The sequence below is a fragment of the Thrips palmi genome, unplaced genomic scaffold (genome assembly GCF_012932325.1).
Source record: "Thrips palmi isolate BJ-2018 unplaced genomic scaffold, TpBJ-2018v1 HiC_scaffold_8, whole genome shotgun sequence".
In the NCBI taxonomy this organism is placed as follows: Eukaryota; Metazoa; Arthropoda; class Insecta; order Thysanoptera; family Thripidae; genus Thrips; species Thrips palmi.
Window position 1 is genome coordinate 3,296,426 of NW_023144635.1, and position 27,337 is coordinate 3,323,762.

Here is a 27,337-nt window from a genome sequence, read left to right on the forward strand (position 1 = left end):
AAATTCAGCCGCCCCCGGGTGGGCTCGAACCACCAACCTTTCGGTTAACAGCCGAACGCGCTAGCCAATTGCGCCACGGAGGCAGACGCAGGGAGGGGGAAGAGCGCATACTCTCAAGTAGCTCAAAAGAAACAGTACAGCAAGGTAGTTTAGTGGAGCCGTGAGGTCACGGCCACTGAAGATCATTGACCCTATCGTCTCATCTCATCGTCTCGCGTTGACGACGGTCCCGCAGTCCCGCCAAACAAATAAAGATGCTCATGTTCCAGAAAAATATTTCAGTAGAGATCGACGATCGACAGCGCTTACTGCATGTGGACCACGGACAGTAAACTCCGCAAAGCTTTTTCTCGCGCACATTTCATCTAAACCCTTTTCGATTACTTTCAATTGTTTTTATTTAATAAAAACAAATCAACAGTAATTTTTTCAGATAGCAGACAAAACGGCCCGTTCATAAAGAATAAACGTGCTGTTGCCAAGTCGCTGAGTCGATGGCACTTGCAGAAATTTAAGTGAGTTGATACCCGCGTCTGGAACGCGATGACTTGAATGTTTTACTAGAAAAGGTGTGTTTACAATCTTTGTCGCTTGAAATTTAACCTTTTCGGGCGTACAAATAAATAAAAAATGATGGAAAATGGGTAAACAAATGCAATCTGGCAACACTGCAGCGTACCTCCCACTTTGGTGTGAAAGTAAACATGTTTCGTCCTGGTGACTTAGGAACATTTGAAGTTTCAAACTACTTTCCATAATTAAACTAAAAATTTAAAACGGCTTTTTATCTTGGATGCTGTTGGTTTTAGTTTCGCCCTTACGCCGCAGCGGGCTAGTTGGACAAAGTAGTTTTGGCGCGAGAACAGTAGCGCCCTCTCCCCGTGCGTCGCCGAACTACACCCGTCGCGTCGTCTCGTCGTTGGCGTACCGCGCACCGCGCACCGACCGAGCGACCCGACCCGCGCCGACCCGACCCGAACGATCAGTCTGTTTGCCGGTGCTAGCATAAGCGGTAAGTGCTCCGTTTTCCTTACTGCAATTTCTCTCCGTAGATTTCACTTGCAACGGTTTGCAGCCCTCAGTAAATTCAAAATATGGCTAATTTTTGGAAAATAAATGACTAACCGTTAGCGGTTGAATTTTAAAGTATCGGGGCTACCCAGAAAATGAAGCTCTTCGGATGACGGAACGAAGCTCCATGGCGTCCTACGCGCAGGCTGCAGCGGTTGCCCGTCAGCGGCTCCCCCTCTGGGTGTTGGTCCGCGACCAAACAAGTCCCTGCACTTGTCGTGTAATTTTAATTTTCTGCTCGCCGTGACTTATTCTTCAAGGAAAAGGATTCCTCATAGCGTAAATTAAAGCAGTTTGCCTCCAAAAGGACTCTGCGCACAAAATCAATTTTTGAAAATGGCGGGTGCTTTGCTTAGTTTGCTTGATTTAGCCGAACTTTATTTTCTCTGATAGTACATTGAATCAAACGCACCCTCGCTTCAGTTAAATTTGAGCATTATTTGGTTTCCTTTGCAGATTTGTTTCTTTCTGTCATGAGTTCAATATCTTTCACCGAAAATTTGTTACACTCAAGATAATTCTGCCAAACTTAGTCTTTGTTTAAAAACCCTCCCCCGCCTTCACCAGTCAAAATTTCATTGTTTTCTGCATTAAGTGAAAAAGTAAGGATAGCTTTCTAGCATGTTTTAATGTCAGCGTATTAATTAAGTTCGGAAACGTTCGACTTGATTCGGTTGGAAGGGGCGGGGCGGGGGGAGGTGCAAGCGCGTCGCTTGGACGCTTGGCGTGGATTGCATTCGCGTACATCGATGCTGCGCTGAAACACTTCTGGACCTCGACGCTGCTCCTCGATGAAAGCCTTCAATCAGCAGTTAAATCATTAAATTTTATCAAAGAACATTATTCAAGTAAATAAGAAAAAATTCTAATCTGTTTCGAGGCTTTTGCTTTCAAAAGATCTTTTTTCTCTTTGCTGGTTAATTTTGTACAATGCTGCTTAATTTGCCTAGAAAGTTCTGGTGCCATTCATTATTTTATCTGTGCCAAAAAAAAAGTTTAAGTTTTAAGTCCCCTCTTCTTGGTGATTGTCCTACCAGGACAAGTTCCTGCAGTTGCTCATTAAATTCCTTCTTGTTCATGAAAAGTACTCATTATTCAATAAGGCACGCTTAATATCACAGCAATTTTTCAGCAGGGGCCGCAGGAATCACATGCTAAGAGGGGGGGCCTCTGTATATTACACCAAGAGGTAAGCTAAGTTATGAATATTTAGAATACTATCTTCATCCATCCAGCCGGAAGATTCATCATGTCATATCTCAAGACTTAAATAACATTATCTTACCTTAATTTTAACAAGTTTCAATCAAGTAAAAAGAAAACTTCAGTAAATTTCCTTCCAAAATAATATTGAGTAGAAGATTTGGTCATTTGCTATATTAAGGATATTTGTTTTGAGCAAAAAGAATCCTCTTGGCTGTTTATTTCTACTATTTTTGCTCTCAAATTTAGTTTGTTTTTGATAAATTTCTTCAATTTATCCGTACTACAGAAGAGGACAAGGAAGACATCGCATCATCTTCTGTAAACATGTGCAGTGATATTGATTCAAATTTTTGTTAATTTTATGCCTGTTTCATGCAATTTTTCCTAATGCTCCTATTGATTTTCATTTCATTTTAGAAGAAGAATGTCGGGAAAGGAAGTTAAGCTCTGATTGACTCTATTTTCTAAAGCACAATTTTGTTTCCAGGTGGTATTTCAGTTAACTTTTTGAGCTTACAATTGACCATGTCTGACGAAGCTGTAACTGAAGTGAGGAAGCGAGGCCGTCAGGCTGCAGCGGATAAATCTGAGGAGGTAAGGTTATTTGGAAGTTCGCTAGATGTCTTGATGGATTTTAGAATTGGTTGTTTGCACTCAACTGTTACTGTGCTCCCGCTGTGTTACCAGGCTCCCGCCAAGAAGGGTCGTGCCTCTGCCTCACCCTCCAAGAGTGATGCACCTGCCAAGCGTGGACGTGGAAGGCCCAAGGGATCGGGAAAGAAAGCCAAGGCTGCCAAGGCTAAAGTGACTGTAATGCCTCCTTTAAATTTTTGATTAAGCTTTATTCTTATGGTTAATTGGTGTTTATAATAATTACCCTCCCTAACCATTTCTGTTTTTCGCTTTCTTGAACTAATGCAGAAGCCAGCAGCTGGAACTGGGCGTGGACGTGGTCGCCCAAAGAAGGAGGAGAAGAAGGTTGAATCAGCTGAAGAAGAGGATGAAGAGGAGGAAGCTGATGACAACTAGAATGTCATGAAAAAACATGCAGGTTTTTGCTGTTTCATTGGACACTGCCAGAAAGAGATCTCCCTATTAGCAGCTGCTCTTCTAATTGGCAGTTTTGTTTGTCTTGGCCAACTGTCTTACCTTATGTTTTAGACTGCACAAATGTGATTATATGGTTTGTTTTATGACACTTTTAGAAGGGTTCTTTAATTAAATACCCCAGAATGTAGCCATATATGTGTAACTAACTGTTTTGAATGATGTGAAGTCTCATGTGTGTTGATTGAAGCTGCAAATTATCCTTTTAATACTGGTATTCTGTTTATAATTTTGTTTCCCTATGGATTTTATATTGTAGACTTACGATCATTTAAGGAAATTAGAAACTCAAAGGGGGTTACTTTTTGGGTCGTGTTATTATTTTTTATTTGTCTTACAATTTTTGCAATTAACACTAGTATTGTTGTTTTCAAGTGGCCAAAGCAATCTATACAGAGATTTTGAAATACTTAAATTAGAAGAACCTGATGTGGAATTTTCTTTCATCTTCATTCATGCCTATCATCTCATTGTGTTCCTGAAATTCATCTTGATTAAAGTCTCATTTTTCATTGCAGTCATCCAAAATGTATCTCATTTTATCTTATAAATGTCAGTTGGAAAATAATTTATCTTGCCTCTCTTTTAATACCTACTCCAATAACATCAAAAGTTAATTGACAAACCAAAAATTACAATGCCATAGATGAGCGAATCTATCTTCATGGACTGAATCTTGTGGTTGCATGGGCAGGAAATTCCAATGGTTTGCAGTAATTCTGTGGGAGATAGCCCATGATTACTTCTTTCAAGTAAGCAATGCTGGGTGTATTTCATCAAGGTTCAGTCTTAGATGGGAACTAATTTCATAGTGTGGTGCTCTACCTTTTCATGTGGTAGTTCCACATGCCAGTCCTGGTCATCCAAATCATAGAGTGGTATGAGATGGTGTCTGTATTGGTCGAATCTTCTTTTTCTTATAAGCAGTATCACCTTAAAAAAACAATCGTAGTATAAGACCATGAGAACAAGTCGATGAGTTCAACCTTCCACAGAGCAGATTCTTACCAAAGTAAATGCCACAAGGAGAACTGCCATTATTGCAACTAGTAAAAGTGAGTATCTGTAACTTTGAATTTCTTGTTCTGGAGAGGTATGTACAGAAGGTAGTGCTGTTGTTGTCATTGAGTTTGGCTCATAAGATGATGGGACAATGGAAACATTCAGCACAGTAAATGGTCTAGTCATTGTATCAGTATCTTTTACAAACTAAGAATATTTGATTTTAAAAATGCCACCTGAACTTAGATAAAAAGTCTACGTATCACTCAAAATATTCTGGGAAGTCAGCACATTAAATGACAAAGCACAGACTCCTTTTGTTTCTGTACTTCAAGAACAGATAACTCATTACAAAAAGGGGTAAAAAAAAAAGTGGCATTGCCAGTTGATGGAAACTGAAGGAACATATTCTCAGATTTCTCAATTATCGGAAACAATTGAATGCACGCGCTGGAGAGCAGAGAAGCTTTAATACACCTTTGATACACTGTCAAAAATTTCGCTTGAGCTATCAAAATATCTGAACAGTTTTCCATCAGTTATGTTTGATGGGGCCGGGAAACTTCCCTCCGAACCTGACAGTGGGCAAGCCGCACGGCACGGCACGACTTGGCATGCAGAAACAGCTGACTGACGACCGACGACGCTGAGATGCCAGCAGACAGCAGACCAAAGACTGACAGACAGGTTTCTACAGAGCGTTGTGATCATCTATTTTCTTGACGGTTTGGGTTTCATTGTCGATGGCATATGAACTGCTCCAGCAAACTGATTTTGTCTTCAATCTTAATGAGGTAGTACACTGTAATGTACCGTTGTTTGTGTCATTCTAGGCCAAGAACTAGGTGATTAGCTGCTTGACATAAAAGCATGATTTCTGTTGAAATGTGATACACTTCAATTTTAATTTATGTCACTGTTATGTTGATTCATTCATTATTCTGTACGTCAGAATTATTGTGGGAACATCCATGTGAATTTTGTCTTTTGTCAACAGCTCACTTAACCTCTTAAAGGACTAACCACTTGCTGCTGTAAAGACACAAGGCAAGGCTTTTAACCATGGATAGCAGTAAAACAGAAGAAACTGAGAAGACCAGTAATGAATCTGAGACAAATAAAATTAACACTGAAACTGATGCCAGTAGTGCCTCTGAGAAAGATGAACTGAATACAAATGCTGCCGAAGCAGTACCTTCGCTGGGTACTGAAGACGGCGGTGATGAGTCTGAAAACAAGGACACCCCAGATTGGGATGATTTCATTGATGAAGTTGCTCTGAAAGATTTAGAGCTTACTCTAAATGATGAAGATAAGGAGGTCAGTTGTCTTCTGTGTTGATACAAAACACGTGTTCATAATTGTTTCCTGCTTATATATTTTTTTAATATATTTATTTATTTATTTATACAATTGCAGCGGATGAAAAATGAAGCTGAGGATGTCAAAGAAAAAGGAAATCAACAATTTAAACTGGGAGAATTCAGAGAATCTGCCATATCTTATACCTTAGCACTCAGAACATGCCCGTTGTCATATTCAAATGAAAGATCCAAACTCTATTCAAATAGAGCAGCCTCAAAGATGAAGCTGGTATGTTGATGATACATGTACTTCACCCTTTCTTTTTCCTTTTCCCATCAGAATCGCCTTTTTTATCCAGCAACATTTTGGTATTTTGTGATTCTAGGGCTTGTCAAAATCTGCAATTGAAGATTGTAACCAGGCTGTGGAATTGAACCCAACTTTCATGCGAGCGTTGTTGCGACGTGCACATCTACTTGAGACTGCTGATAAATTAGATGAAGCTCTCGAAGATTACAAAAAGATCTTAGAGCTCGATCCAGGTCACACTGACGCCAATGTTGCTGTGAGGGTAGGTTTGACTGCTTTTACTATGCTATATAATCGTTATGAAAATAATTATAAACCTTGTTTCTTCCCTTTTTTATTGCAGAGACTCCCTGATTTAATAAATGAGCGGAATGAAAAGCTCAAGACTGAGATGATGTGTGAGTTTCTAATATGAGGCTTTTTGTTGTTACCACATACTTGTGTTTTCAATGCTTGTCATTTAATGTTGCAGCAAAACTGAAAGACTTAGGAAACCTTTTCTTACGGCCTTTTGGACTATCAACTGACAATTTTCAACTACAAGACTCTGGTTCTGGAGGGTATTCAGTTCAGTTCAAACAATCTTAAAGAAAATATGGGACACTCAGTATGTATTTTGCCCAAAGGCAGTCTTATTTTGAATTAAATTTGTAAGCCAAAGCAATAAGTTAAGAATAAATTCCATGTTACTTATCAACTCAGCTTTCATGTAACTATCACATTTTTTTTAATCACACACAACTGACTCATGTGCTATAGTAACTCAACAGATTCATACTCATTTAAATTTAGTTAAATGCCCCTCTCCTTTTTTCTCTAGCAAGATCTTCACATTTGGGACTCCAACCTGTGTACAACACAAGACCAAAATTATATTCAAGAAAGTTAATAACTGATAGATCCAGCTACGAAGTTACGTACCGCTCTGATTTTCTCCCTAACTGACTGGATTGTAGCATCTAATGATTGAATACCAGTTGTTTCATTCAAAGGAGCACTGGAAAAATATCAAACCAATTGAGTCAGTCAAGTTTCCCACCATCCTTTATTGCTTAAAGTGAAGTAACTTACCATTTCTTGGGATGGAAAACTATTTTCTTTTGAACTCCTTTTACTTGGGAGGGCACAAGCTTTAAAATTGAAGGTACAGATTTGCTATTGAAAGTGGATTGAACCACTTTCAAATGGGAAGGAGTACTTGTTGATATTGACTTCGTTTGCTGGCTAGGAAGTACTAGAGGCAAGGCTTGTCTCACATGAGCAATTTTAGATGAAGCTGATGACTGTTTGGAGGGCAGGGATGTCCACGAAACTTCTTTTACACCAACGTCTCTCCAGTCAGGTGCACATGGCAGTGGCCCATAAACGTCAGATGACACCTTTTAATTGAGATGTGATGTGTAAACAAACAACTTACATAAGAGGATTAACACATTCACAGCTGCACTTAAGGTGACAGCTAAACATACCTTTTCCAAAATTTCTGCAGGAGCCAAAACACGAGGGTCATGCTTAGTTTCTTGACCATTCCATATGCAATTAGTGAGTGATGAACTGTTCATAGCATGATCCATGTTCCCTTGTGCTCCTGAATGGTTCCTGAATCTCCTCAAACAAAAGTAACAAGCATTATTTAATAACAAAAAAAAATCATCCAACTGCTTAAATTTGTACTGTTTATGGCATACCTAAATTTAGAAGTGGTTGGGACAGAACTGTCATTTGAAATACATCTCTTAGCTACATCTCGTCTTCTTTGAATAAGTTTATTTCTTGTTTCAGAAATAGATTCCATTTCAGGGGCATAGCACACATGTAGTGAGCCTCCAAAAAATGCTCTTCCATCAATTTGACGTTTAGCAAATCTACCCCAAATTGCTTAATTAAATAATGACGATTTCTAAAAAGGATGCACATCTCATTCTGATGGATACTTGCCTAGCACTTTGAATCCTGGCATACTGAATATGGTATGACTCCACAAACTGTTCTGTGGCATGATTTGGGACATAAATGAGTGACTTCACATCTCCAAACCGACCACAGAGCTTGCGTAAATCATCTTGTAAGCCTAGCGAAGGCACACCAGTAATTATCAGATGCTGTGATTCATCATTTACTGTATAAACCTGTTATAGAATTATTAAACTGGCATTTCAATTAAGGAAATAAAACACAAAGTTCAATGGACATCATAAATGGAAACCGAAAATGTCAGCCAACCAAGGTTCATGGCTCTGGTAGGATACATTTCATACAATACCTTAACAGCTGTTAATTGCCTCCCTTGTCGGTATGCAGGCCTTGTCGTGCACAGATTCAATTGTTCATGATGAGGCAACCTCCTAACTTCACGTCTCTTTCCTTCCATCATGCTCGAATCAAAGAATCAAGAACAGAAACTCAACTCAAGTAACTTTTGGTTTTGTTGACACCACGAACAAAGATTTTTCATCCTATCGTGCGAAGAATCTTCCAACACTATTCGCAGCATCGAAGTGGGCGTTCAAACCTCCGGTCGTCTGTCTTTGTTGCTCTTATAGGAGGAGACGAGGAGAAGATAGAGATAGGGATAGTGTTAGTTGTCAACGTCAAACGATTGATCCGGGTCCGGCACTAGACGAACAGCGGCTTTTTCTGCAACTGCAACCGAAAATCGTACTCTCAAACTTGCAAAGCAGTTCAATTTTATGCAGGTGAGAGTGATAAGGCAGTTGAGCGGCCAGAGGTCACCCTTCACGGCTGTTGTTGATGTATCAGTGAAACTTAAACGTGTTGAAAAGTATCACCGGTTAGCCACATCAGCAGACTGTAATCTATTTTGTTTCGTTCTCATTCATTCATTCTGCACAAACTACACACACACACTTTGGGACAGCCATAAAGGAAACAACAAATAAATTAATTGTCACTTTTGATTTTAAGTTATCTTCAACAAGCTGTATTTTATTATCTTTTGTTTGCAGAATGGCCTCCCAAGCTAAGCTTCGTGAGAATGTTGTCGATGGCAACAAGCTGGACCTTAGCATGTCAAGCCTCACTGAGGTTCCAGTCAAGGATATAGTAAGGCTGAGTCTATTTGACACATTTCCAGCCTAGTTTTTATGGATTCATAACATGGTGTTCTTTCCAGGGTGCAATAAAAAAGGCTACGAGTTTGGATTTATCTAACAACCAACTGACCATCTTACCGGTGATTGTTTGCTTTGATTAGACCTCTTTTTAATCTTTTCGTGAGTTTGATATTTTAATGCTTCTGATCCAATTTGTTTCAGCCGTCTTTTTGTACATTGACATACCTTATAGAGTTGGATTTGAGCAAAAATTTGTTGCGAGAACTACCTGAATCCTTTGGTAGCCTAACAAACCTGAGACGTTTAGACTTGTATGGAAATCAGGTAAACAACAATTTATAGCAGTAATTGCTGTGTGTCACAGTGAATGAATTTTAATGCATTTGTTTCTTTTTTCAGCTCACTCATTTGCCCTTAAGCTTTTGCCATCTAAAGGCACTTCGTTGGCTGGACCTAAAAAACAACCCCCTTGTGCCAACATTAGCTGATATTGCTGGCCCCTGTGGAGACACTCAGCAGTGTCAACAATGTGCTCGTAATGTAGTAGCAACTCTAGCACAAACTGCTATTAAGGTGGAAGAGGATAGGCAGAGATTGCTGCAGGAGAAATTACGAGAGCAAGGTTTGTATTCATACCTCAAGCTCACAGGATAGCTCACACCTAGCATAAATTACTAACTTTTAAATTGTGTTGTATCCTTGAAGAACAAATTGAGCAGGAATATTTGATGAAAAAGAAGCAGCTTGATTCAGAAGACAAAAAGTCCAAGAAAAAGTCCAAAAAGGGCAAAATTGAAAAACAAGCACAAGTTAGCGCTGAAACAGTTAAAACATCTGTACCACAGGCAACTGAAGGCAAACCAAAGCAGTCACAAAAACACCCCAATAAAATTCAAAAGCCAACCGGTTTCTTATGTGGTGAGAAATTTTCTTGGTTTTAAATGCCTTTCTTACCCAAATTTGTTATTTCCCCTGATGGTTAATCTATTTTTATTTTGACAGGTATTTTATTACATATATTCCGAGCCTTTCTTCTGCTGTGTGCTCTAGCGTTGGCCGTCTTTGTAGGCAGTGTTCTTTTTGCTGCTTATGATCGCAAATGGTTCTTCGAGATTGCAAGGAGTTACAACTTCATACCAGATGATCTCACCAGTTTTATATTGTTCTTTGGGAGACAAGTTGAGTACACTCTCAAGCACCCAACTGTCAAGGAAATGAAATCCCAACTGACAGCATGCTTTCAATCAATAGTAGCCAGTATTCTGCACATCTATAAAACGATATGCCAAGAATTTCCTGCCTACTACGATGTGATTAAAAACAGATTTTCATGAAAACTTACTGGCACCAGCTACAGCTACTCTTCATAACTGAACCTTTCTGCACTGCTGTTCGGTACTGTTTTCCTTAGATACTGCATTCATCAACAAGCTGCATGAGATCATGTTTAAATTACTAAGTAACAATACAAGAAAATTTTATTGTGAAAAATAAAAATTTGTCAAATTGGTGAAATAAACATGAACTACGGACGAATAGATTCAATTACCCGCGCTAGAAGCACTACCAACTTAACTAACCAATTACCAGTGAACTTAACACGCGCCAATTGAGACTATTCCCGTTTAGTTTCACACCCAAGCAGAGAAATGGGCCGACAAAAACCATTCTGATTCTCTTATAATTCAGTGTTCGCATATTTTTTTGATTACTTCGTGTAAACAATGTTGCCACCTCCATATGTCACTAGTGTCGCTCGTCCCGGCTCTGTTGTCAAACTAAATCCGACATCTGTCAAATTACTTTCTCCATTGTCGCGCTATCTACTGTCATAACCAAGCAAGAGCAGCAATGAATTCAAATTTTTCCAAAGAATTAGTGCAGCAGGAAGTTGTTAGCCACAATTTGCAAGTTAAAGCCTTAATTCAGGTGAGCCTCTTTAAAAGGGGGTTATGGATGACGTCGGGTCGATTAAAGGAAATGACGATCCTTCACGGCCCCCACAAGAAAATGAACACATTCCCACACTTTCAATTTCCTATGAATTGCCTTAAACTTCTGAACCAATTCTTGATTTAAGTATGCCTTTCCCTGGAAGCGACAATGTGTATTTTATGCCCATTGCGCATTTAACGCTTTCATGGGTGGTCAAAATTTACAATAGCAACAGTACTCTCAGTTTGTGTAACTTCTGCAGTATACCCTGGCTCACCACTATATTCGTCACAATTTTTAGGATATTAATCACATCAATGGCCCCATGGAACTATTGAATGACATGAATGCTGATGGTCGTGAGAAATTATCTCAGCTCCGCAAGTTTATTGAACGGTATGAAACTATTCTCAGAGAAACAACAGACTCCATGGAAAGACAAGAACTTCTGAAAGATGTAGAGAGTCATCGCCAACAGTACACCAGGTATCATTTGAACCAGCTGCTTGCACTCGGCAACTGAATAAAAGTCAACTATGTTTGTTTTATCCACCCAACAAACTTATTGTTTTAGCTCATTAACAGCATTTAGACAAGCAAATATAAATGCTATGCTTCGAATTGAAAATGCTGCCAAAGCTGAACTTATGAGCCACGGTGACAAGGATAATTCATCTGACTTTGGTGCACGGTAAAGTTATTTGTGGCTCAAAAGTGGGACTTTGATTAATCTTCGGCATGTTATTAACAAATCAATAAATCTTAACCAGGCAAAGAAAAGACAAAGCTGGATTAGCAAAAATGTCCAACAATGTCACAGATCAACTTTTGACAATCAGCCGCAACTTGGCTGACACAACACAGCGCAGCGCTGAAACACTGGAAACCTTGGGTTTGTTCATGTCTTTTTAACACCAAAATCATTCAGAGCACTTTCTTCTTATTATTATTTTCATTTCATTTCTGTTCCTTGCAGCAAATTCTTCAACAAGTGTCCATAGCACCAGAGATGAGCTTATGACTACATCCAGTGTTATTCAGCAATCTGGGACTTTGTTGGCGAAGTATGGCAGAAGAGAGCTGACAGATAAAGTTCTCCTATTCTTTGCATTTGCGTTTTTTTTTGCATGTGTACTGTACATTGTTCATAAGCGGTTGTTTTAGAAACATAGATATAAATAAAATTTACTAATAAAATAGGGAAGATGTAACTAACATATTATTTTACAAACATCATTATGATACAACAATAATAAAATTCAAGAAAATTTTTTTCTTCCTCCTGTTAGCTCAAATACAGTGTCACGAATTCTTTGAAGTTCCATTATCTCCTTCTCTTTGGCCTTTTTGTGTAGCTCCAGTTGTGCATTTTCTTTTCTTGCTTCCTCCAGCTGTGAGCCCATGCATTCCAGATCCTGCAAAAGTTTCAATATACAGTACCACTTTCACAATAAAGGCAGGAAATTAATATAGAATTGACAAACAAAAGGAAACCAACCTTAGTGAGGCCTTCAACTTTGATGTTAAGTTTTTCTTTCTCCTCCTTCAGTGCTATAACAGAAGACGTATTGATAAACCAGTGCTTCATTCAATCAACCAAGTATTCTAAATCATGCTAAAAATTTATTTACCTTCTTCATCCTTGAGAATTGACTTGAGAGAATCCGCCTTTTCCACCAGTTGCTCTTTCAAATTCTGTATTTGTAAAGTGGCTTTGGTCAGGTCTTTCTCAGCCAATTCAGAGCTCTCTTTTAGTTTTTCAATCTGACACTGGCTTTTTGATTGTTCCTGCAAGCAAAACCACTCAACTAAATAAACAACATTAAGAGACAACCAAAGTTCAGCTCAAACACAAATTTCCTCAAGCTTAAGATTAATGTAAATCAAGAGTTAATGTTACCTCAATCAATCTCTTCTTCAAGCTCGACATGTCTTGTTCTTTTTCCTCCAAGACTTTAAAATAACTGCTGTTCTCTTTCCTCACATTGTCCAATGTTTTTTGTAAACAATTAACCTGCTGCTGAAGTTTAGAGATCACTTCGTTTGCAATGAAAAGCTCTTCTTGAAGCAATGAACTTCCTCCAGTCGCATGAGTTAAGCAAGATATTAAAGATCTTTGATAATCAGAATTTACTTCCTGTTTATATTCAAGAAGTTGAAAAACTTGAGAGGATGAGATATGCTGTAACTAAATCAAAGGACAAAATGACAATGAGAACACAAATATAAAGGGACAATTCTATAGAAATTCTACAAAACTTACATCTTCACGCTTTGAATTTTTAATGTTCCGAATCAGCTTATTCACATCAACATAAATTGATGCAAGCTGCGATGAAAACTGCATTTCCTTAGAATCATCCAAGGTCGAGACAGAAATTGGTCTACTTCCAGATTTAGCCATGGATTTTGACAGAAGATCTAGGCTACAATCAAATCATAAAGTACAAGATAAATTGACAACCTAGAACTGCTTGGAAAAATAAAACAAAATTATAAAAGTAGAAAAGTACCTGTCCCTTGGGAATTCATCACTGGCTACAAGAGAAAGAACCTTGCCTTTCAATTCACTTGACCCATAAACAAGGGCAGCAGCTAGTATAGTCAAAAGTCTTTGATCTCGAAGCAGGCCGGTATAGAAATTTTTCCATGAACTGTTGCAACATGTCACTACCTTGTTGACAAATATGATAAGATGCACATACATCTGTATAACCGGCTCAGACACATTAAAATTGTTCTGAATATCTATGTTGGAGGCTGATTCTAAAAGACGCTTAATTGTCTGCAAGAGTTGTACCAAGCATAATTCTTATGTTAGCCACAAAGTTGAAATATCCAATCCAAAGTTACAACAGATTCAAATTGATCTTACCTCCTTTTCAAAATATGTTTTCAGAACAATCTTGTAGATGTCCACCTCTAACACTGTACTCAAGAAGTTCAGTAATCCTATCAGGAAATAACTATCACTCCTGATGTTTGAGGTCTCGCTTAACAATGGAACAAATACCTGAGAACAAAAATAATGTAAGACAAATGTTCCATTCTTGTAGTGGGTTATAGCAGAGGAAGAAAGCCTCACTGTTATCAGTTCGTCAACAGTCATTCCATTTCCTTGATTAGACTGAGACTGTATCTGAGATGCCAAAATACACTGCATGGTAATGATGACCTCAGATGCTTTCCTTTTGTGTTCAATTGTCCATGCTATTCCTTGCTTCATTATATTGTAATGGAAATTTGAGAATGATGGTATTTCCAATTGTACAAATACTCTGAGAAACTTAAAGAGCAGCATTGCACAATCCGTATCACATTTATCCATGTCACCTAGGAGATTGATTACTTTCTCAACGCTTTCATTGAACCTAGAGAAAAAGCACAAAAAAATGGAATAAAATGATGAATAAAATAAACATTTACAAATTATAAAATAATCAGGACTCTTACCATGGTTCACCTAAAGATGTAACATTAATTTTGTTTTCTTTCACTAAATCAGCAAAAAATGAAACACAATGTCTCAAATGGGATGTGCTTTTGGTACTAGCACTTTGCATAATAGTACGGAATGACAATTTCAGAAAACTTGAAACTTCACCTTCGTCAGGTTTTTCATGTATGAAATCTTCAAGCAAAAACATTAATTTGCACACCTGTCAAAGTTAGAAAGGAACAAAAACTAGACAAAACATCGAGTACTATCAAATGAGACAGACATGTAAATTTATTTTACCTCCAATTTGCAAGTTGTATTACTTCGAACACTCAGTAAATCACTCATTAAATCCTTGATCTTCACAGTTTGAATCAATGAAAACAGAACAGCTTTGTTTCTGTATAATAAATTAGCCAAGACACTCAGAGACAATTGGATAATGGTGGTCTCAGTTCCAGGCTTTAAAAAATCTATCAACAATGAAATTAATGGTGCAACAAATGTATCCGGATGCGGAATTCTGATTCCATAAGTCAGTGCCTAAAGGAGAGAAAGAAATGGAAAGGAAATGGGAAACAAAGATCAATACCACAATGCGTACCAGAAAGGATGTGGACAGCAATGAAAAGCAGGAAACAAACCTGCAGAACTCTGAGCATCTCAACTTGTTTATCTTCTGCTACTGCTCTAAGAAGCAAATTTGAGACCAGTGGAGTCAACTTCTGAAGATGGTTTAAGATCCTCTCACTCTCAGGAGCATTGCACAAGTCTAAAAGAATATCAAGTATGCTCCAGGCCACTTGACTGGAACTGTCGACCAGCGATAATGTTTTCCCAACATAATGAACGAACTGTCTCAGCTCCAAATCTCCAGACGAGATAATGACTTTAACATCCTGAAATAACTGAAAAAAAAATCACAAAGTTCACAAATAAGGTAGTTTATTACTAAATTAGGGGAAATAGATACCTCCAACAGAATATCCAAAATGTACTCACCTTCAGTTCATTTATCAAAGCATTTTCATTCTTTTCGCTAATGTTCTGGTCGCAGTATTCGCTCAAGGCGGATATTAAAGAGACATACGAGTCTTCCTTATTCTTCACAGACATGTTGAGCGTTTGGATACAAACAGAATTCAGGCAAATTTAGTAACGACTGCCGACTGCACAGCACACCGAACTGAAACTGCCGAAGTTTGCCGCACCGGTCCGCCGGTTCGAATTCAAAAAAAAGGTTCTACCAACTACAGAAACTAATTTTTTAAGGAACATACGTTTTCCTGTTTCCATCTTCGCTTTAGAGCTTTCATTTTTAAAACAACTACAATTATGAAAAATTGCATAATTTGAGCCGAAATATCAAACAAAAGATCTACTGATTTAATGTTTTATTTACGTCAGCTAATGTTTTTTGCTGCCATTATTGGTGCGTGTATGAGAAGTTGTGAGAAGTCGTCTGTCTGTTATTGTTTAGTCTATGTTTACTAATTAACCTTCTTTTTAAATGGATTTATGATTTATGAAGCACATATAACCATAGTCTTGCGTTCGCACAACGTTTCATCAGATTCCACTTCCACACTGAATCCTGAGAGTATTTGTATCCGTGTGTGCGACCATGTTTTGAAGCAGTTTTAACCTTACTCAATCCTATTGCAGTCATGAATTTTGTCATGGATACGATTGAAAGTGACACGGTTAAGCCTGATAACTTTTGTTTAAAGTGGAGTGATTACCAGTCTCACGTGTTAAGTGTGTTAGTTCAACTTCTAGAAGCGGAATCCATGGTCGATGTTACATTGTGTACCTCCAATGGATACAAGCTCCATGCGCATAAAATTGTTCTATGTGCTGCTAGTCCTTACTTTGAGGTAATATTTCTGCCCTTCCTTTTGCACTGATAAGACTTGACTCCTTCTTTGGTATAAGTTTGTTTTCCACGCAGGGGATTTTCTCCGATTCAGCAGAAAGCCACCCAATTTTGATCCTTAGTGAAGTGAACCCAGAAGCACTTCGATGCATCCTGGATTTTGTTTACCATGGAGAACTTAATGTACAAGCAGCACAGCTGACAGAAGTTCTTCAAGTGGCAGCTGCTTTACAAATTCGAGGATTAATGGAGGTATACAAATTTATGAAACAGACAAAATATTTAAGGTTTGAAGATTTTCAATCGCATATTACCTGCTAGGTGTGTGATCAACTTCCTCAACTCGTGCCGTCTCAAGATGAAGATTTCACCGATTCTAGCAAGAATTCACTTCCCAATACGTGCTCAAAAACTATGACAGAAGCTCCATATTCTTCGGGCACAGATGCACAAACAACTTCAGATTTTGACTATGAAAACACTGCATCTATCCAAGAGGTAAAATACTGCTTGTCAGCATCTGTATATTTTTAATCTTCTGTGACTTCTTCTGAACATTTATCAAATTAATTGTGCTTTTGTGGAACATTAGGAGAGGGAAGAACATTGTGTTGAACAGGCACAAAATGGAAAGAAACAAAAAACACAGGACAGTTGTTCAACAAATAACAGCACTCTCAAAGAAAACTCTAATAATGATTGTCAAAACTGGTCGATTGATACTGATGCTTCATTTGAAAATGATCAGATTCAGGAGCACAAAAGAAGAAGACGCAGGGAAAGTTGTAGGAAGGAGTACAGGTTTGGTGCAAGACTTATATTCTATAATTTATGCATCATTAACTAAGTTAAACTTACGTTCCTTTTTGTTGTAAAGTGAGGAACAGCTTGCCGCTGCTTTAAAGGACTTAAAGTCGGGTCAACTTCTACGAGAGACTGCAACCATTCACAATATTCCACGATCTACTTTATATGTTCGGGCTAAAGCAGAGGGAATTCCAATCACAGTCACAAGACAAGAACACTCTGGAGAAAATGTGAATGCTGCAGTTGAGGCAGTGAACAGTAAGTAGGTTGTTAAAGTACTAGGTGCAATTACTATTTAGTTTATGAATTATAATTTCTCAAGTTCCATGTTTGTTTCCTGTTTCAGGAGGAGCTAGCTTTCATCAAGCATCAGAAATGTATCAAATACCAAAAACAGTTTTGTGGCGACGAGTTCGTGCTGCAGGTGGGAGTACTGGACGGATGTGCTCTAAACGACAAAGTTATGGACCTTCACATTGGCAAGCAGCTGTTCAGGCTCTTCAAGATGGCCAAAATCTATCTAAAGTTTCTGCTGAGTTCCATGTAATGATTGCTTTGTGCCTCTGAAAATAGAAAACTGTACCCTGGGATCAACTAAAAATAGTTATTCCATTTTGTTTGTATGCTTTTAGATTCCAAAAACAACTCTTTTCAGAGAGAAAGAGCGCCTTGTACAGGCTGGAAAACTGCCCTGGACTAGTCTTAAAAAAAGAGACCCTCAACTTCATTCAACCAAAAATTCAAGGCTAAAAGAAGCTGTAGCTGCATGCCAAGAAGGTAAAATGTCACAAACAGTGGCATCCATAACTTATCAGGTGTGTACACATTTTTTAGATTTTCTTTAATTATCTATACTGGTGTTTTAATCTTTATTTTTTCGTCATAGGTTCCTAAGACTACTATTTGGAGAAGGTTGCAGAGAGGATTATCACAAAACTCTGATGACCCAGTTAAAACTGTAAGATCAGTTGAAGTCAGTAATGCAGTTGTGAATAATGCTTGTGACACACTTCCAGAACAAGCACAGTATTCTTTTATTGAGGTATGTACTAGTCATTGTACCTCTTTTTATTTTTCTTCTTTTTTTTCCCTTTTAAGATAACTGTATTTGTAACTTTGTACTACTTGTCTTTTACAGAGCAACAATCATCTGCCTGTTACGTACATTGTTGAAGAAGACTTTTCCTCTGCATCCCTGATAATTTAATGTTTTGCATTTTAATTAGTAAGGCATCCATCACCATACATGAGTTAAGTCAAATGTTCATGTGGAGTGTTCTTTTCATCTGTGATATTCATTTGCACTACAGTATTTTAATTTATTTAGCTGTGTCTTTTATTTCCAAGCTCAAGTCAGCTGAGGATTAAAAATTTGGTACATAATAATTGCTGCCTTTGAAATAAAATAAATTTTATTTATCCATTTTACAATTTTTTCCAGTGATCCAAGCATACATACTATTGACTTAATTATATTATTATCTTAGTACAAATTGTTTAATAGCACTTGAGACATTTTAGAAATATAAATTATTATTTATTTGATGGTGCAAATACTTCATACTCTAAGACAGTGAAGTTATAATCACCCATAAGTACACTGCTTGAAGCCCCGTCTCCATCATAAGAATGGGGCAAATTTGAGTAACTTTCATTATTTGTATTACAGTTGTTTGATATGAAAAGATCAGCCCCACCACCAAAAACTGGACCACAACCTGGGTGATAACATATAGCATAGGGCTTCTTTTGAATATTATATTTTGTTGGTGGAAGTCCTGATGAATTTGTCAATGTGAACAGGAAAGCTTTATCAGATTGGATATAGTGACTTTTGGTGCTTGGCTTCTCCCATGCTACATCGTTGAAACCACCACATATGTCTCCCATTGTGCCCATAACAATCACAAATGTTGGTGAAACACCATCACAATGTCTATGAAAGGCATCAGCAGAAAAACCATGACTTGATGCTCTAAACAGTAATCTCCATTGTTGTTTGGTATTTCCATACCATGAATTTAGTGTGCGTTGAAAAGATGTCTTCTCCTTTATCAGAATTTGAGTCCCAGGAAACAGTCTTAATGAAACTCGAGGTTGCAATCGCTTGTCTTCTGACCTTTCCTTGAATTTATTTGGGAGTGCAGCATACCTGTATCTTTCAAGGGATAATTCCATTGGGACAGCTCCAGTAGGCTCAACTTCTTCGGCAAAAACTTGACTGTCAATGAGGAGTAGTCTGACATGATTAATGACACCTGCAAGATGTTGGCAAACCCTTACTCTTTCTTCTTCTGTCCAGTGCGCTGTTGGTTGCGTGACACCTGCTTGGTGCTTTGCCCAATTCAGTACCGCTCTCCATACATCTTCTTCTTCCAAAACTAAATGGTCAGATGAAATTAATTTCAGTAATGCTTCTTTTGGTAAGTTTAAAAAGGAGTTGGTCTGGACACACTCCAATGCATTTTCACCAATGTAGGAGGTGCACCGGTCAACAAAAGATTTTGCTCCCTTACCACCTGATGACCGATCATGAATGTCAAGAGCAGCTGCGAGAAAAGTACATGCATTCAAAACTGAAAGTGTAGATGACACGTGATCCTCACAACAGTTTTTAAGTTCTTCAACTCCCAAGTCTTGTGCAAGGGTGAGCATTTCAAACACAGCACTATCCTGAAGCATTATTGTGCCTGTGTAAACATATCGTGTGAACAACTTGAAGGTGTCCCCTTGGAACTGGGGAAGTCGAACCGGAGTAGGTGTCCCTGGTGCTGCCGGAGCAACAGAACATCCTGGAATGCGACAAAGTTCTCCCCTTTTCGCAGTCTGAAAACTTTTACACCGTGCCATTAAAATTACTCTGTGAGCATATACTGGTACTTCATCTCTGCCCACCAGGAAAACAACATCAGCAGATTCGTGGTCTTCAGCAAGTCGTTGCAAATCTTCAAGAAGACGAGGAATCCCTTTGTCCCCAGGGCAATGGGTAGTATTTCTTGCGCACATCATGCAAAAGTCAGAATCTCATGCAGATCAAACGACCAAGACAGTCATCACTTCACAATTTTTTCAAGCTTTTAAATAGTAGCGGAAACTTGTTTTGCTCTGCAGCACAGTTTTAGATTAAACTTGGCTCAAACCACCTCTGTGTGCAAGGTACAGAGTCCTTGGCAAAAGTTGAGTCGGGGTCCACGACTCAGTTGAACTGGACGGGCGACGACGACGAGACAGATGCTGTTGATGGACTTCTCCGGCACGCCGAGTCGACGCCGACGCCGTGGTGGACTGGGACTGGAGTGGAGTGGAGTGCTGGAGTGAGGAGGAAGAGGGGCAAGGGAGGGTAGAAAGGGGGCCTCGCGCATGACTCCAAGTCTCTCGGTTCGGACCGGAGGCACGTCGGGGGAAAGGGAGGGGGGAGTCTGGGCAGGTAGAGGTAGCAGGTCACCGGCCCGCTGTCCGCGGGGCCTCTGGGCCGCCCCACAAGCCCCACCTCCACCTGCCCGCGCCCGTGCCCCTCCCTCCCCCGCGCCCTCTGCGGGCAGATCCCCGCGCGCTACAGTACGCTGCTACGCCCCACCAGACTGTCTCAAGGCCTCCGTGTCCCTCGCTTTGTCCTCCATATTCCGCGTATGCCAAACAAAAGGAAGTCGACAACAGGTGCAGCGTGGTGCAGCGCAAAGGGCAGGCGAGCAGAGCGAGCTGCCCGGAGCTGCCCGAGGAGCTGAGCTGCCCCTCCTCGCCTTGGACCTTGGACGTCCAACTCGGCCACCTAGCCCAGCTTGTCCTCCACGGAAGGCGGCCCCAGAGCCCCCTCGCCTCGCTGGCCGATGCAAGGACGACGACGACCCCTCGGTTGAGAGCCTCCGGTCGCCTCGTCGCCTCCGGCCCTCAGGCTAGGTCATTAGGCGCATGCACGCGCCGCACAGGTAGACAGGGGCGGGCAGCGCTAGCAGAGCAGGCCAGCCACCACATTCCGAAGCATTATCGTCGCTCTGTCTCTCTCGCGCCCTTACACGGGGCGCGCCATGGGTGTGAGAGAGACAGAGCGACGATGCGATGCTTCGGAAGCAGACCAGCGGCCTGGCCTTGGTGGCCCCGATGGAGCCAGGACTCCTGAAGCTCCCGGCGCGTCAGGTCACTGCTACAGCAGCAGCCCCACACTTACACCGTGTAAGTCGTTTGCCCGCTGTTTGGAGAGATTGCCCCCCGCTCCCCGATACGTTATCGCGAAGTAAAGTCCGCGATTCGTGAGCGTTTAGTCCCACGTAGCCCTCCTCGCCCCGCCACCCCTCTCCCAACGCCTCGAGGTAGGCTGTAGGCTATACTAGTGCCCTGCCGCGTGGGCGGACAGCAAACAACGCGGCCCCACCTCGACTGCAGCAAAAGCAATTTTCTGAATTCAGTCGGCCTGTCTGCCTAATCCAGGCTCACGTCTCGACGGGCAGCCAAGACTTGTTGTCGGGGGACGTTGGGACTGAAAGTAATCAGTGAGAGGGGCAAACCTTACAAATAATAAATCTATATTTACATTGATTTACATCGGAGGTGTAACACCCCTTCACCAGGTCCTTATCTTGGGAGTTGGAATCGCGCCAAGAGCACCGATAGTATCAGAAGCACTGTGCCGACTGGACTGGACGCAAGGCCCTCCGCGCCTGCAAACGATAAACAAATAAAGAGCTTGCGGTCAAATAAATGGGACTCGGAGTCCTGGGGCTGGTCGTGGCCCTCGTTGCCCTCACCTGCGCCGCCGGACCGGTTGGCCGGGTCCGGGAGCACCGCGTTGACGGCGGCGTGCGTCTCGGTGACGACGGGCGGCTCCTCCACGCCGGGGGCCTCGTCCTCCTCGTCCTCGCCCTCCTCCCAGTCCTCGTCGTCCTCCTCCTGGCGGCGCACGGTGACGGCGTGGCTGGGCTCGCGGTACTTGCCGGCCAGCGTGACGCTGCACTTGATGCGCAGCTCGCCCGAGACGGAGAAGTCGTCCTCGGCGACGGGGCGCGTGAGCGTGGCGCTGGACGCACCCTGGCGCACCATGGCGCCCGGCACCTGGAACGCGACGAGATTCAATGTACTTTCTGCTACCCGCGGCTTCGACGCTTATGTCGTCGTAAGTACACGCCGCCTCGCCGCTCACCGGCTTGTTGTTGACCCAGAAGCTGAAGGACATGGGCGCCTCGCTGCCGAAGTCCTTCTGGAGGTGCGCGCGCTGCAGCGCGCTCAGCTGGTGCGGCTGCAGGGGCGGCGCCTGAGGCAGCAGCGAGGCACCGCCGTGGGGGTGGCGTCGGCCGTGCGGCGTCGCCGCGATGGCCGTGTCGGCGTGCAGCTCCGGGTCCGCGCTGGCCGGCGACAGGGAGGTGCAGTTGGCCTCCAGGACGTCACCGGGCCGGTACAGGTCCTTGGACACGGTGAGCAGGGGCCGCCTCACGGTGTCTGCGAGAAGAGGCAGCATGAGCACGCCGTCAACACACCGGGCTAGCTGAGCAGCCAGATGGCAGCCTTACCGAGCACCTCCAGCTGTCCGTTCTTGACGACAGTGGTGAATTTCGGGGCGTCCGTGGACACCTCACACGAGAACGTGCCCGATATGTACTGCGGCACCCGGTTCAGCGTCACTTGGTGTTCGTCCGACCGCGACAGCTGGGGAATGGGCATGCATCATTTTTACAACTTGTTTTCAGCATCCTGCCGACTTATCTCCCTGAACGGAGATCGGGGAGGGCAGCGGCCCGTCCGATCGAACCATCGAAGCCGTTTCAAGCCGCTCTACTCACGTCCACGTGGAAGTCCGGGTAAGGGAAGGCCTGCTTGGCGGGCCTCTCGTGCGGCGTGGAGCGGTAGAACTCGAAGTTGCCGCGGTACCACTTGACGGCGTACAGCTTGTCGTTCTCCAGGTCGTACAGGCACTTGAGCGTGACGCTGCTGCCGGCGCGCGCCACGGGCGGCATCTGCAGCAGCACGTCCCGCAGCGCCAGGCAGGGCCCGGAGCACCAGCACAGCAGGGCTGCCGAGGGAACAGAGGGACGTCAAGCCAGAGACCGGTCCACGTCAACGCCGTCGAACGTAAAGCGACAGCTGCGGGCAGCTGCGGCGCGGAACGCGGAACGCCTGCGAGGTAGGCCAGCAGCTCGCAGCGCTGCCACCGGGTTGCCTACGTCGGCCCACCGCAAGGGGCCAAGCGGGGCGGAGTGCGGAGCGGGGCTCCTTGCAGTGCAGGCGCGGCCTGGAGTGGCCGTCCTGTCCAGGGTCCAGGGGTCGTGGCTGCCGGTCGGTAATGAGGCCAGGACGTCGCCGAGCACGCCGAGCACGCGGGTGGCAAGGCCGGGGCGCAGCCGAGGCCCACTAGACCGCGAGGACTGGGCAAAAGGGGTCCAGCCCCACGCCACCGCCAAACTGCACACAAACTGCGGGCCGGCGAGCTGGTCCAGGGCACGCATGCTTTGTGGCTGGCCAGCAGCCGGCCAGCCAGCCAGCAAACTGATTCCGAGAGTCGTTTTCGTCGTTCTGTCTCTCTCCCACTCGTAGGACTTCCCCTCCAGGAGCGAGAGAGACAGAGCGACGAAACCGACTCTCGGAATCAGCCTGAGTCTGGCTGCCCGAGTCCTTGGGAATTCGGGAGCCATTGTGTGGCCCGCGGCAACGGGCGCCACGCTGAGGGGCCGAGTGGCGTCCTTCGGCGCCGCGCCGTCAGAACTTTTAACGCAGCGCGGTGGCGCGGCGCGGCACGGCACTGCGGATGTTTACGACTGAGTGAGCAGGACGTTCTACGCTGCACGCGTGGCGGTGCGTGGCGGCCAGCTTTACGAGGGTGGCAGCAGCTTGGCGCACGACGCGTCCATTTTCCGGCCCTTTCTTCCCACTTGGCCCCGGCCCACCCGGCCGCAGTGTCTTTCCCTCTCGCACCTCGGGGATGCCCCACAGGAGCGAGGGAGACAAGACAGCCGACGACACCGCGGTGATGGCGCGGCCGCGGCCAATAATGGGCGCACCGGCTACACTTGCCTCTCAACGAACGGCAACTCTATCGCGATCTGACGGCGCGACTCGGCGCTCGGGCGTGAGCCGTAAGCCCGGTGGTGGCAGGCGTGCATAAGTGACGCACTGAAATAGCAGAGCCGTGCTTTCTCTTCAAACTCGCTCCTTGTTTTTCGTCCACACGGCCGAGTGTGCCCCGCACCCCGCACGCATAAAGCGATCTGGCGCGGTGCGGCCAGCCCTGCATAACGCGGCGTGGCGCTGCGCCCGCGGCGCTAATCCAGAGTGATGCACGGCGTGTTTCAGCCCGTCATGTCGCGCGTGGGCGGGTGACAGCCACTACGCCCCCCCCCTTTCTTGTTTTTCTAGGATGAAATGAACATCGGCCGACGAGGCCGCCGGCGCCGGGCCGAGTGCGGACCCCGTAATTGAAAGCACTAGTGCGAACTCTGCGACCGCAAGGGGCGCCACCCTCGCTGGTTTCCCCGCCATGTGGTTCATGTCGCCGTGTCGCTGCTCCATGGCCGGGTCCATGGCCGTGGTCCATGGCCGTGGTCCGTGGCCGGGAGGCTGACTGCGCGACTCACCTGCCGCGGTGAGCAGCCGCACCAGGAGGCTGCCGGTCGTTGTCATGGTGATGTACGGCACTCGCGGCGAGGGAGAGGGGCTCTAGCTCGGCCTCCGGGACGTGGCGGCGCGCGTGTCCATGGCGCGGCGCGGCGCGGGGCACGGCGGCACGACTGGCTGGTGCTGGCCTGCTGGCGGCGTGTCGCTGGTACGCCCGGCGCGTGTGCAAACACTCGACTACTCGGCTATTCAGCACGGCGTGCTGGCGTCAGGGCCGAGCGAGGCGTGCAAGGCGCGGTCGCCCCCGGGGCTGGGCCCCTCTGGTGCCGCGACCATATATGCCGGCTCACGCTTGGAACGCCTCGAACGCCTCGAACGCCTGGCGGCGGTGGAAGTTGGCAATGCCGGTTCCAGCCAGGAAGCCCGACACGAAGGCGCGAAGACGCACTCGGGGCGCTGGCCGGGGTAGCCAGTGGACCAAGACGCACTTGATGCAATCAGTCCCTCCCGCCCCGCCTCGGCGGCTGTCAGTTCAACACGGATTGGCCGGACACTGCACTCAATCGCTGCACTGTGGTGCTGCTCTTGGCGACGGCGGCGCGGCGTCTCCGCAGTCGGGAGCTGTTCTGGGACGCGGCGCGGCCTGCGCTGGGCTCGCTGCGCGGTGCGGTACGTCCGCGCGCGCACCAGACACAACGCGGACTGTAACAAACCGCAGCTGTCGCCGTCGCCGCGCTGCAGCGCCGCCGTGCCGCGACGCCGCGCCCCTCCGGCCCCACCGCCGAGCCGGCCGCACCTCGGAGACGGCCGGGCCGGCCAGGCCGGCCGGGCTTGCAGGCCGCGGCGAGGGGCGTGGCGGGGTGCGGCGGGGTGCGGCGGGGTGCGGCGGGGGCGCGGCACGGCGCTGGGCCGACGGGCGTCCCGTCCCGTCCACGACGCCGCGCCTTCCACCCCGGGACCCGGGACACGACACGGCCCGGCTCCGATTCTCGTGGACATTATGGGCGCCCCGTGGCCCCTTCTATCGTGTAGGACCTCTAGGACAGGGCCGAAGGGAGGGGCAGGGCCTGCCGGGCAGCGGCAGGGCAGAGCCCATTGACCCCCTTGAGCCGCAGAAAACAGACCACTTGGACACGCCCTGCCCTGCCTGCCTGCGTGCCATGACCCCTTCCCCCTTTCTCTCTCCCTCTCTCTCCGGCCGCCGTCCACAGCCCTCATTGGCACAGCCCTCATTGGTTCGTCCCGTCCGTTCGGTTCGGCTCGTTTGGTTTGGGCGTTATGACGCCGTCAATTATGAGGAAATGCATCGGCCAAGGCAATGCGAGGACGCCGTCGACGCGGTTGTTGCGGCGCTTGCAGTGCGGAGGCAACGGCGTGGCGTGGCATCGAGAAGGCAAGGCGGTGCACCAGTGCAACGGTGGAATGGCGTCGAATGGCCGCGCGCTGCGCCGTGCCGTCACGCGTCACGTCACGTGGGTCGTGCGATTGACGACAAGCGTCCGCGACGAGGTCCGCGAGCCCCACCCACGGCGTCGTCCGCCGTCGCCCATTGTCACCACACTTCCGGTCAGCTCGGCGACCTGGAAGGCACCACCCCGGCGCACCCACTGTTGGTCTTAGAAATGAACGCCTCTCAGTTGTTTGGTTCGGGACCGACAACACGTTCCCTCTCGCTCACATCGAAGCTCCCTGACAGTTGGACTCAAATCGAAGACCACTCCAGCGTGCAGTCCCGAGTATTCCAAGTAACTCGCCCTCGCTAGGCGCCAGTTTCCTCCTTCCCCCAGGAGACTGATTCCGAGAGTCGTTTTCGTCGCTCCGTCTCTCTCGCACTCATGGGGCGTCTGCGAGAGAGACAAATCGACGAAAACGACTCTCGGAGTCAGTCTTCAGTCCGTCGTCGCGTCGATTGGCACTCGCGGAGTGCTTCGCGGACCGGCGGACCGATGACGGCATGCTTGCTGGCTCGCGGAACGGAGGTCGAAAGGGAGGCATGCCACCATGGACCTCGACCATGGACCGCCATAGGGCACGCCGCCGCCATGCTGCCGCTCACCACGGACCGAGTTGACCTTCGGGGTGCCGTCGCTTGGTCGTTGGGCCGTTTGCCGCGGACGGGCAGAGGCAGAGGGGCCCCGCCGGCGGTGCGCGCCGCCCATCAAAGAGGCCACTATTGCATCAAGCGGGTCGGCGCCGGCACAGACGCCACCGCCAGTGCGTCCAGCTGTCCTGGCGCCGCCCGCCCGCCGCGCTCATCTCCTCCTCGTGGCCGTGGAGGCCGTCGTGTCCACCCACAGGGTGGTTCCGGGCAAACGCAGCCAGCACCATGGCCCGACGGACGGGTCGCGAGGAGAAGCCCCAGAAATACACAGCCACGCGGCCGGCCAGCGGACAAGGCTCGGCGAGGTGCAGCGCGGTGCGCAGCGTGCCACGGGCGGCGCGCAGCTTGCAGCAGCCTGCCGCCTGCCGCCGTGCCTGAGCGGCAGATGAGCCGCGCAGGGGTCGCAGGGGTGTTGAGACCCTTTTGACAATCTCTCATTTGCCGCGAGCCTTTGATGACGGCCGGGACAGCCAGTTTGTGGCGAATCGCCGTGCGTGTCTCGCGCCGTCTCTCCGTCTCTGTCCGTCTCTGTCGCACTCGCGGAGCGACTCGCGGGGTATTTCGGT

General features: G+C 45.6%; 10 protein-coding genes and 1 non-coding gene across 19 annotated transcripts; 5 read left to right on the plus strand and 6 right to left on the minus strand.

The window, feature by feature from the left end:
- Nucleotides 1-9: 9 nt before the first annotated feature.
- On the minus strand, nt 10-83 carry Trnan-guu. The gene has a single exon. It is a non-coding gene; the product is annotated as a tRNA-Asn (tRNA).
- A 795-nt stretch (nt 84-878) lies between these two features.
- On the plus strand, nt 879-3,952 carry LOC117653799 (high mobility group protein I-like). 3 transcript variants are annotated; one of them, XM_034399705.1, is made up of 5 exons: nt 909-1,012; nt 2,207-2,260; nt 2,765-2,871; nt 2,965-3,087; nt 3,199-3,952. In XM_034399705.1, exons 3-5 carry the CDS (start codon nt 2,803-2,805, stop codon nt 3,304-3,306), a joined length of 300 nt encoding a protein of 99 aa, XP_034255596.1. In that variant the 5' UTR covers nt 909-1,012; nt 2,207-2,260; nt 2,765-2,802; the 3' UTR covers nt 3,307-3,952. The 3 variants fall into 3 exon arrangements, with proteins under 3 accessions (XP_034255597.1, XP_034255596.1, XP_034255595.1); XM_034399704.1 differs by having other exon boundaries at nt 911-1,012; nt 2,204-2,260; XM_034399706.1 differs by lacking the exon at nt 2,207-2,260 and having other exon boundaries at nt 879-1,012.
- Nucleotides 3,670-4,894, minus strand: LOC117653798. The gene is made up of 3 exons (XM_034399703.1): nt 4,393-4,894; nt 4,210-4,317; nt 3,670-4,103 (listed from the first exon to the last, which is right to left on the minus strand). The coding sequence occupies exons 1-3, from the start codon at nt 4,570-4,572 to the stop codon at nt 4,047-4,049; spliced, it is 345 nt and encodes a 114-aa protein (XP_034255594.1). The 5' UTR covers nt 4,573-4,894; the 3' UTR covers nt 3,670-4,046.
- Nucleotides 4,895-4,975: 81 nt separating this feature from the next.
- Nucleotides 4,976-6,697, plus strand: LOC117653792 (tetratricopeptide repeat protein 1). Of its 3 annotated transcripts, none has more exons than XM_034399695.1 (6): nt 4,976-5,073; nt 5,384-5,706; nt 5,806-5,979; nt 6,077-6,262; nt 6,344-6,398; nt 6,473-6,697. In XM_034399695.1, the coding sequence occupies exons 2-6, from the start codon at nt 5,449-5,451 to the stop codon at nt 6,586-6,588; spliced, it is 789 nt and encodes a 262-aa protein (XP_034255586.1). In that variant the 5' UTR covers nt 4,976-5,073; nt 5,384-5,448; the 3' UTR covers nt 6,589-6,697. The 3 variants fall into 3 exon arrangements, with proteins under 3 accessions (XP_034255586.1, XP_034255584.1, XP_034255585.1); XM_034399693.1 differs by having other exon boundaries at nt 5,039-5,180; XM_034399694.1 differs by lacking the exon at nt 4,976-5,073 and adding an exon at nt 5,090-5,231.
- LOC117653789 (RNA-binding protein 48) lies at nt 6,609-8,501 on the minus strand. 4 transcript variants are annotated; one of them, XM_034399684.1, is made up of 7 exons: nt 8,264-8,501; nt 7,939-8,129; nt 7,689-7,865; nt 7,470-7,599; nt 7,072-7,379; nt 6,922-6,997; nt 6,609-6,847 (listed from the first exon to the last, which is right to left on the minus strand). In XM_034399684.1, exons 1-7 carry the CDS (start codon nt 8,372-8,374, stop codon nt 6,779-6,781), a joined length of 1,062 nt encoding a protein of 353 aa, XP_034255575.1. In that variant the 5' UTR covers nt 8,375-8,501; the 3' UTR covers nt 6,609-6,778. The 4 variants fall into 4 exon arrangements, with proteins under 4 accessions (XP_034255575.1, XP_034255574.1, XP_034255573.1 ...); XM_034399683.1 differs by having other exon boundaries at nt 7,470-7,605; XM_034399682.1 differs by having other exon boundaries at nt 7,470-7,608.
- Nucleotides 8,502-8,543: 42 nt separating this feature from the next.
- LOC117653790 (leucine-rich repeat-containing protein 59) lies at nt 8,544-10,606 on the plus strand. 2 transcript variants are annotated; one of them, XM_034399685.1, is made up of 7 exons: nt 8,544-8,696; nt 8,967-9,063; nt 9,134-9,193; nt 9,276-9,398; nt 9,474-9,696; nt 9,780-9,992; nt 10,077-10,606. In XM_034399685.1, the coding sequence occupies exons 2-7, from the start codon at nt 8,968-8,970 to the stop codon at nt 10,406-10,408; spliced, it is 1,047 nt and encodes a 348-aa protein (XP_034255576.1). In that variant the 5' UTR covers nt 8,544-8,696; nt 8,967; the 3' UTR covers nt 10,409-10,606. The 2 variants fall into 2 exon arrangements, with proteins under 2 accessions (XP_034255576.1, XP_034255577.1); XM_034399686.1 differs by lacking the exon at nt 8,544-8,696 and adding an exon at nt 8,763-8,811.
- Nucleotides 10,607-10,751: 145 nt separating this feature from the next.
- On the plus strand, nt 10,752-12,208 carry LOC117653794 (vesicle transport protein SEC20). The gene is made up of 5 exons (XM_034399697.1): nt 10,752-11,003; nt 11,311-11,495; nt 11,584-11,700; nt 11,780-11,901; nt 11,986-12,208. The coding sequence occupies exons 1-5, from the start codon at nt 10,926-10,928 to the stop codon at nt 12,171-12,173; spliced, it is 690 nt and encodes a 229-aa protein (XP_034255588.1). The 5' UTR covers nt 10,752-10,925; the 3' UTR covers nt 12,174-12,208.
- Nucleotides 12,204-15,663, minus strand: LOC117653777. Its single transcript, XM_034399664.1, has 12 exons — nt 15,451-15,663; nt 15,093-15,356; nt 14,749-14,991; nt 14,463-14,668; nt 14,095-14,380; nt 13,885-14,022; nt 13,523-13,794; nt 13,273-13,435; nt 12,910-13,197; nt 12,641-12,797; nt 12,508-12,560; nt 12,204-12,424 (listed from the first exon to the last, which is right to left on the minus strand). Exons 1-12 carry the CDS (start codon nt 15,562-15,564, stop codon nt 12,269-12,271), a joined length of 2,340 nt encoding a protein of 779 aa, XP_034255555.1. The 5' UTR covers nt 15,565-15,663; the 3' UTR covers nt 12,204-12,268.
- A 212-nt stretch (nt 15,664-15,875) lies between these two features.
- Nucleotides 15,876-18,550, plus strand: LOC117653779 (transcription factor Ken-like). The gene is made up of 9 exons (XM_034399671.1): nt 15,876-16,325; nt 16,400-16,576; nt 16,646-16,822; nt 16,917-17,125; nt 17,202-17,389; nt 17,478-17,674; nt 17,764-17,946; nt 18,018-18,173; nt 18,270-18,550. The coding sequence occupies exons 1-9, from the start codon at nt 16,116-16,118 to the stop codon at nt 18,336-18,338; spliced, it is 1,566 nt and encodes a 521-aa protein (XP_034255562.1). The 5' UTR covers nt 15,876-16,115; the 3' UTR covers nt 18,339-18,550.
- On the minus strand, nt 18,527-21,546 carry LOC117653782 (BTB/POZ domain-containing protein 9). The gene has a single exon (XM_034399674.1). It carries the CDS (start codon nt 20,138-20,140, stop codon nt 18,665-18,667), a length of 1,476 nt encoding a protein of 491 aa, XP_034255565.1. The 5' UTR covers nt 20,141-21,546; the 3' UTR covers nt 18,527-18,664.
- An 88-nt stretch (nt 21,547-21,634) lies between these two features.
- Nucleotides 21,635-25,356, minus strand: LOC117653787. Its single transcript, XM_034399678.1, has 6 exons — nt 24,691-25,356; nt 22,903-23,132; nt 22,633-22,768; nt 22,266-22,561; nt 21,874-22,177; nt 21,635-21,786 (listed from the first exon to the last, which is right to left on the minus strand). The coding sequence occupies exons 1-6, from the start codon at nt 24,734-24,736 to the stop codon at nt 21,701-21,703; spliced, it is 1,098 nt and encodes a 365-aa protein (XP_034255569.1). The 5' UTR covers nt 24,737-25,356; the 3' UTR covers nt 21,635-21,700.
- Between the last annotated feature and the right edge of the window lie 1,981 nt (nt 25,357-27,337).

Excerpts from the sequence above, each read along its gene's own strand:
- LOC117653792 (XM_034399695.1), top strand. The coding sequence starts at position 5,449 with ATGGATAGCAGTAAAACAGAAGAAACTGAGAAGACCAGTAATGAATCT. Across the intron at positions 5,980-6,076 it reads CAGCCTCAAAGATGAAGCTG|GGCTTGTCAAAATCTGCAAT; the intron begins GTATGTTGATGA and ends TTGTGATTCTAG. Across the intron at positions 6,263-6,343 it reads ACGCCAATGTTGCTGTGAGG|AGACTCCCTGATTTAATAAA; the intron begins GTAGGTTTGACT and ends TTTTTATTGCAG.
- LOC117653799 (XM_034399706.1), top strand. The coding sequence starts at position 2,803 with ATGTCTGACGAAGCTGTAACTGAAGTGAGGAAGCGAGGCCGTCAGGCT. Across the intron at positions 2,872-2,964 it reads CAGCGGATAAATCTGAGGAG|GCTCCCGCCAAGAAGGGTCG; the intron begins GTAAGGTTATTT and ends CTGTGTTACCAG. Across the intron at positions 3,088-3,198 it reads CTGCCAAGGCTAAAGTGACT|AAGCCAGCAGCTGGAACTGG; the intron begins GTAATGCCTCCT and ends GAACTAATGCAG.
- LOC117653789 (XM_034399681.1), bottom strand. The coding sequence starts at position 8,374 with ATGATGGAAGGAAAGAGACGTGAAGTTAGGAGGTTGCCTCATCATGAA. Across the intron at positions 7,866-7,938 it reads GCCAGGATTCAAAGTGCTAG|ATTTGCTAAACGTCAAATTG; the intron begins GCAAGTATCCAT and ends AATTTGGGGTAG. Across the intron at positions 7,615-7,688 it reads CCAACCACTTCTAAATTTAG|TTTGAGGAGATTCAGGAACC; the intron begins GTATGCCATAAA and ends TTGTTACTTTTG.
- LOC117653787 (XM_034399678.1), bottom strand. The coding sequence starts at position 24,736 with ATGACAACGACCGGCAGCCTCCTGGTGCGGCTGCTCACCGCGGCAG. Across the intron at positions 22,562-22,632 it reads CGGACAGCTGGAGGTGCTCG|ACACCGTGAGGCGGCCCCTG; the intron begins GTAAGGCTGCCA and ends CTCTTCTCGCAG. Across the intron at positions 21,787-21,873 it reads CAACCGGTCCGGCGGCGCAG|GCGCGGAGGGCCTTGCGTCC; the intron begins GTGAGGGCAACG and ends TATCGTTTGCAG.
- LOC117653782 (XM_034399674.1), bottom strand. The coding sequence starts at position 20,140 with ATGATGTGCGCAAGAAATACTACCCATTGCCCTGGGGACAAAGGGATT.
- LOC117653794 (XM_034399697.1), top strand. The coding sequence starts at position 10,926 with ATGAATTCAAATTTTTCCAAAGAATTAGTGCAGCAGGAAGTTGTTAGC. Across the intron at positions 11,004-11,310 it reads AAGTTAAAGCCTTAATTCAG|GATATTAATCACATCAATGG; the intron begins GTGAGCCTCTTT and ends CACAATTTTTAG. Across the intron at positions 11,496-11,583 it reads CATCGCCAACAGTACACCAG|CTCATTAACAGCATTTAGAC; the intron begins GTATCATTTGAA and ends TTATTGTTTTAG.
- LOC117653798 (XM_034399703.1), bottom strand. The coding sequence starts at position 4,572 with ATGACTAGACCATTTACTGTGCTGAATGTTTCCATTGTCCCATCATCT. Across the intron at positions 4,318-4,392 it reads TCCTTGTGGCATTTACTTTG|GTGATACTGCTTATAAGAAA; the intron begins GTAAGAATCTGC and ends TGTTTTTTTAAG. Across the intron at positions 4,104-4,209 it reads TGGAACTACCACATGAAAAG|AATTACTGCAAACCATTGGA; the intron begins GTAGAGCACCAC and ends TATCTCCCACAG.
- LOC117653790 (XM_034399685.1), top strand. The coding sequence starts at position 8,968 with ATGGCCTCCCAAGCTAAGCTTCGTGAGAATGTTGTCGATGGCAACAAG. Across the intron at positions 9,064-9,133 it reads AGGTTCCAGTCAAGGATATA|GGTGCAATAAAAAAGGCTAC; the intron begins GTAAGGCTGAGT and ends TGTTCTTTCCAG. Across the intron at positions 9,399-9,473 it reads TAGACTTGTATGGAAATCAG|CTCACTCATTTGCCCTTAAG; the intron begins GTAAACAACAAT and ends TTCTTTTTTCAG.
- LOC117653779 (XM_034399671.1), top strand. The coding sequence starts at position 16,116 with ATGAATTTTGTCATGGATACGATTGAAAGTGACACGGTTAAGCCTGAT. Across the intron at positions 17,126-17,201 it reads AGTTGTAGGAAGGAGTACAG|TGAGGAACAGCTTGCCGCTG; the intron begins GTTTGGTGCAAG and ends TTTGTTGTAAAG. Across the intron at positions 18,174-18,269 it reads CACAGTATTCTTTTATTGAG|AGCAACAATCATCTGCCTGT; the intron begins GTATGTACTAGT and ends TGTCTTTTACAG.
- LOC117653777 (XM_034399664.1), bottom strand. The coding sequence starts at position 15,564 with ATGTCTGTGAAGAATAAGGAAGACTCGTATGTCTCTTTAATATCCGCC. Across the intron at positions 14,992-15,092 it reads AGATGCTCAGAGTTCTGCAG|GCACTGACTTATGGAATCAG; the intron begins GTTTGTTTCCTG and ends TCTCTCCTTTAG. Across the intron at positions 12,425-12,507 it reads AAGTTGAAGGCCTCACTAAG|GATCTGGAATGCATGGGCTC; the intron begins GTTGGTTTCCTT and ends AAACTTTTGCAG.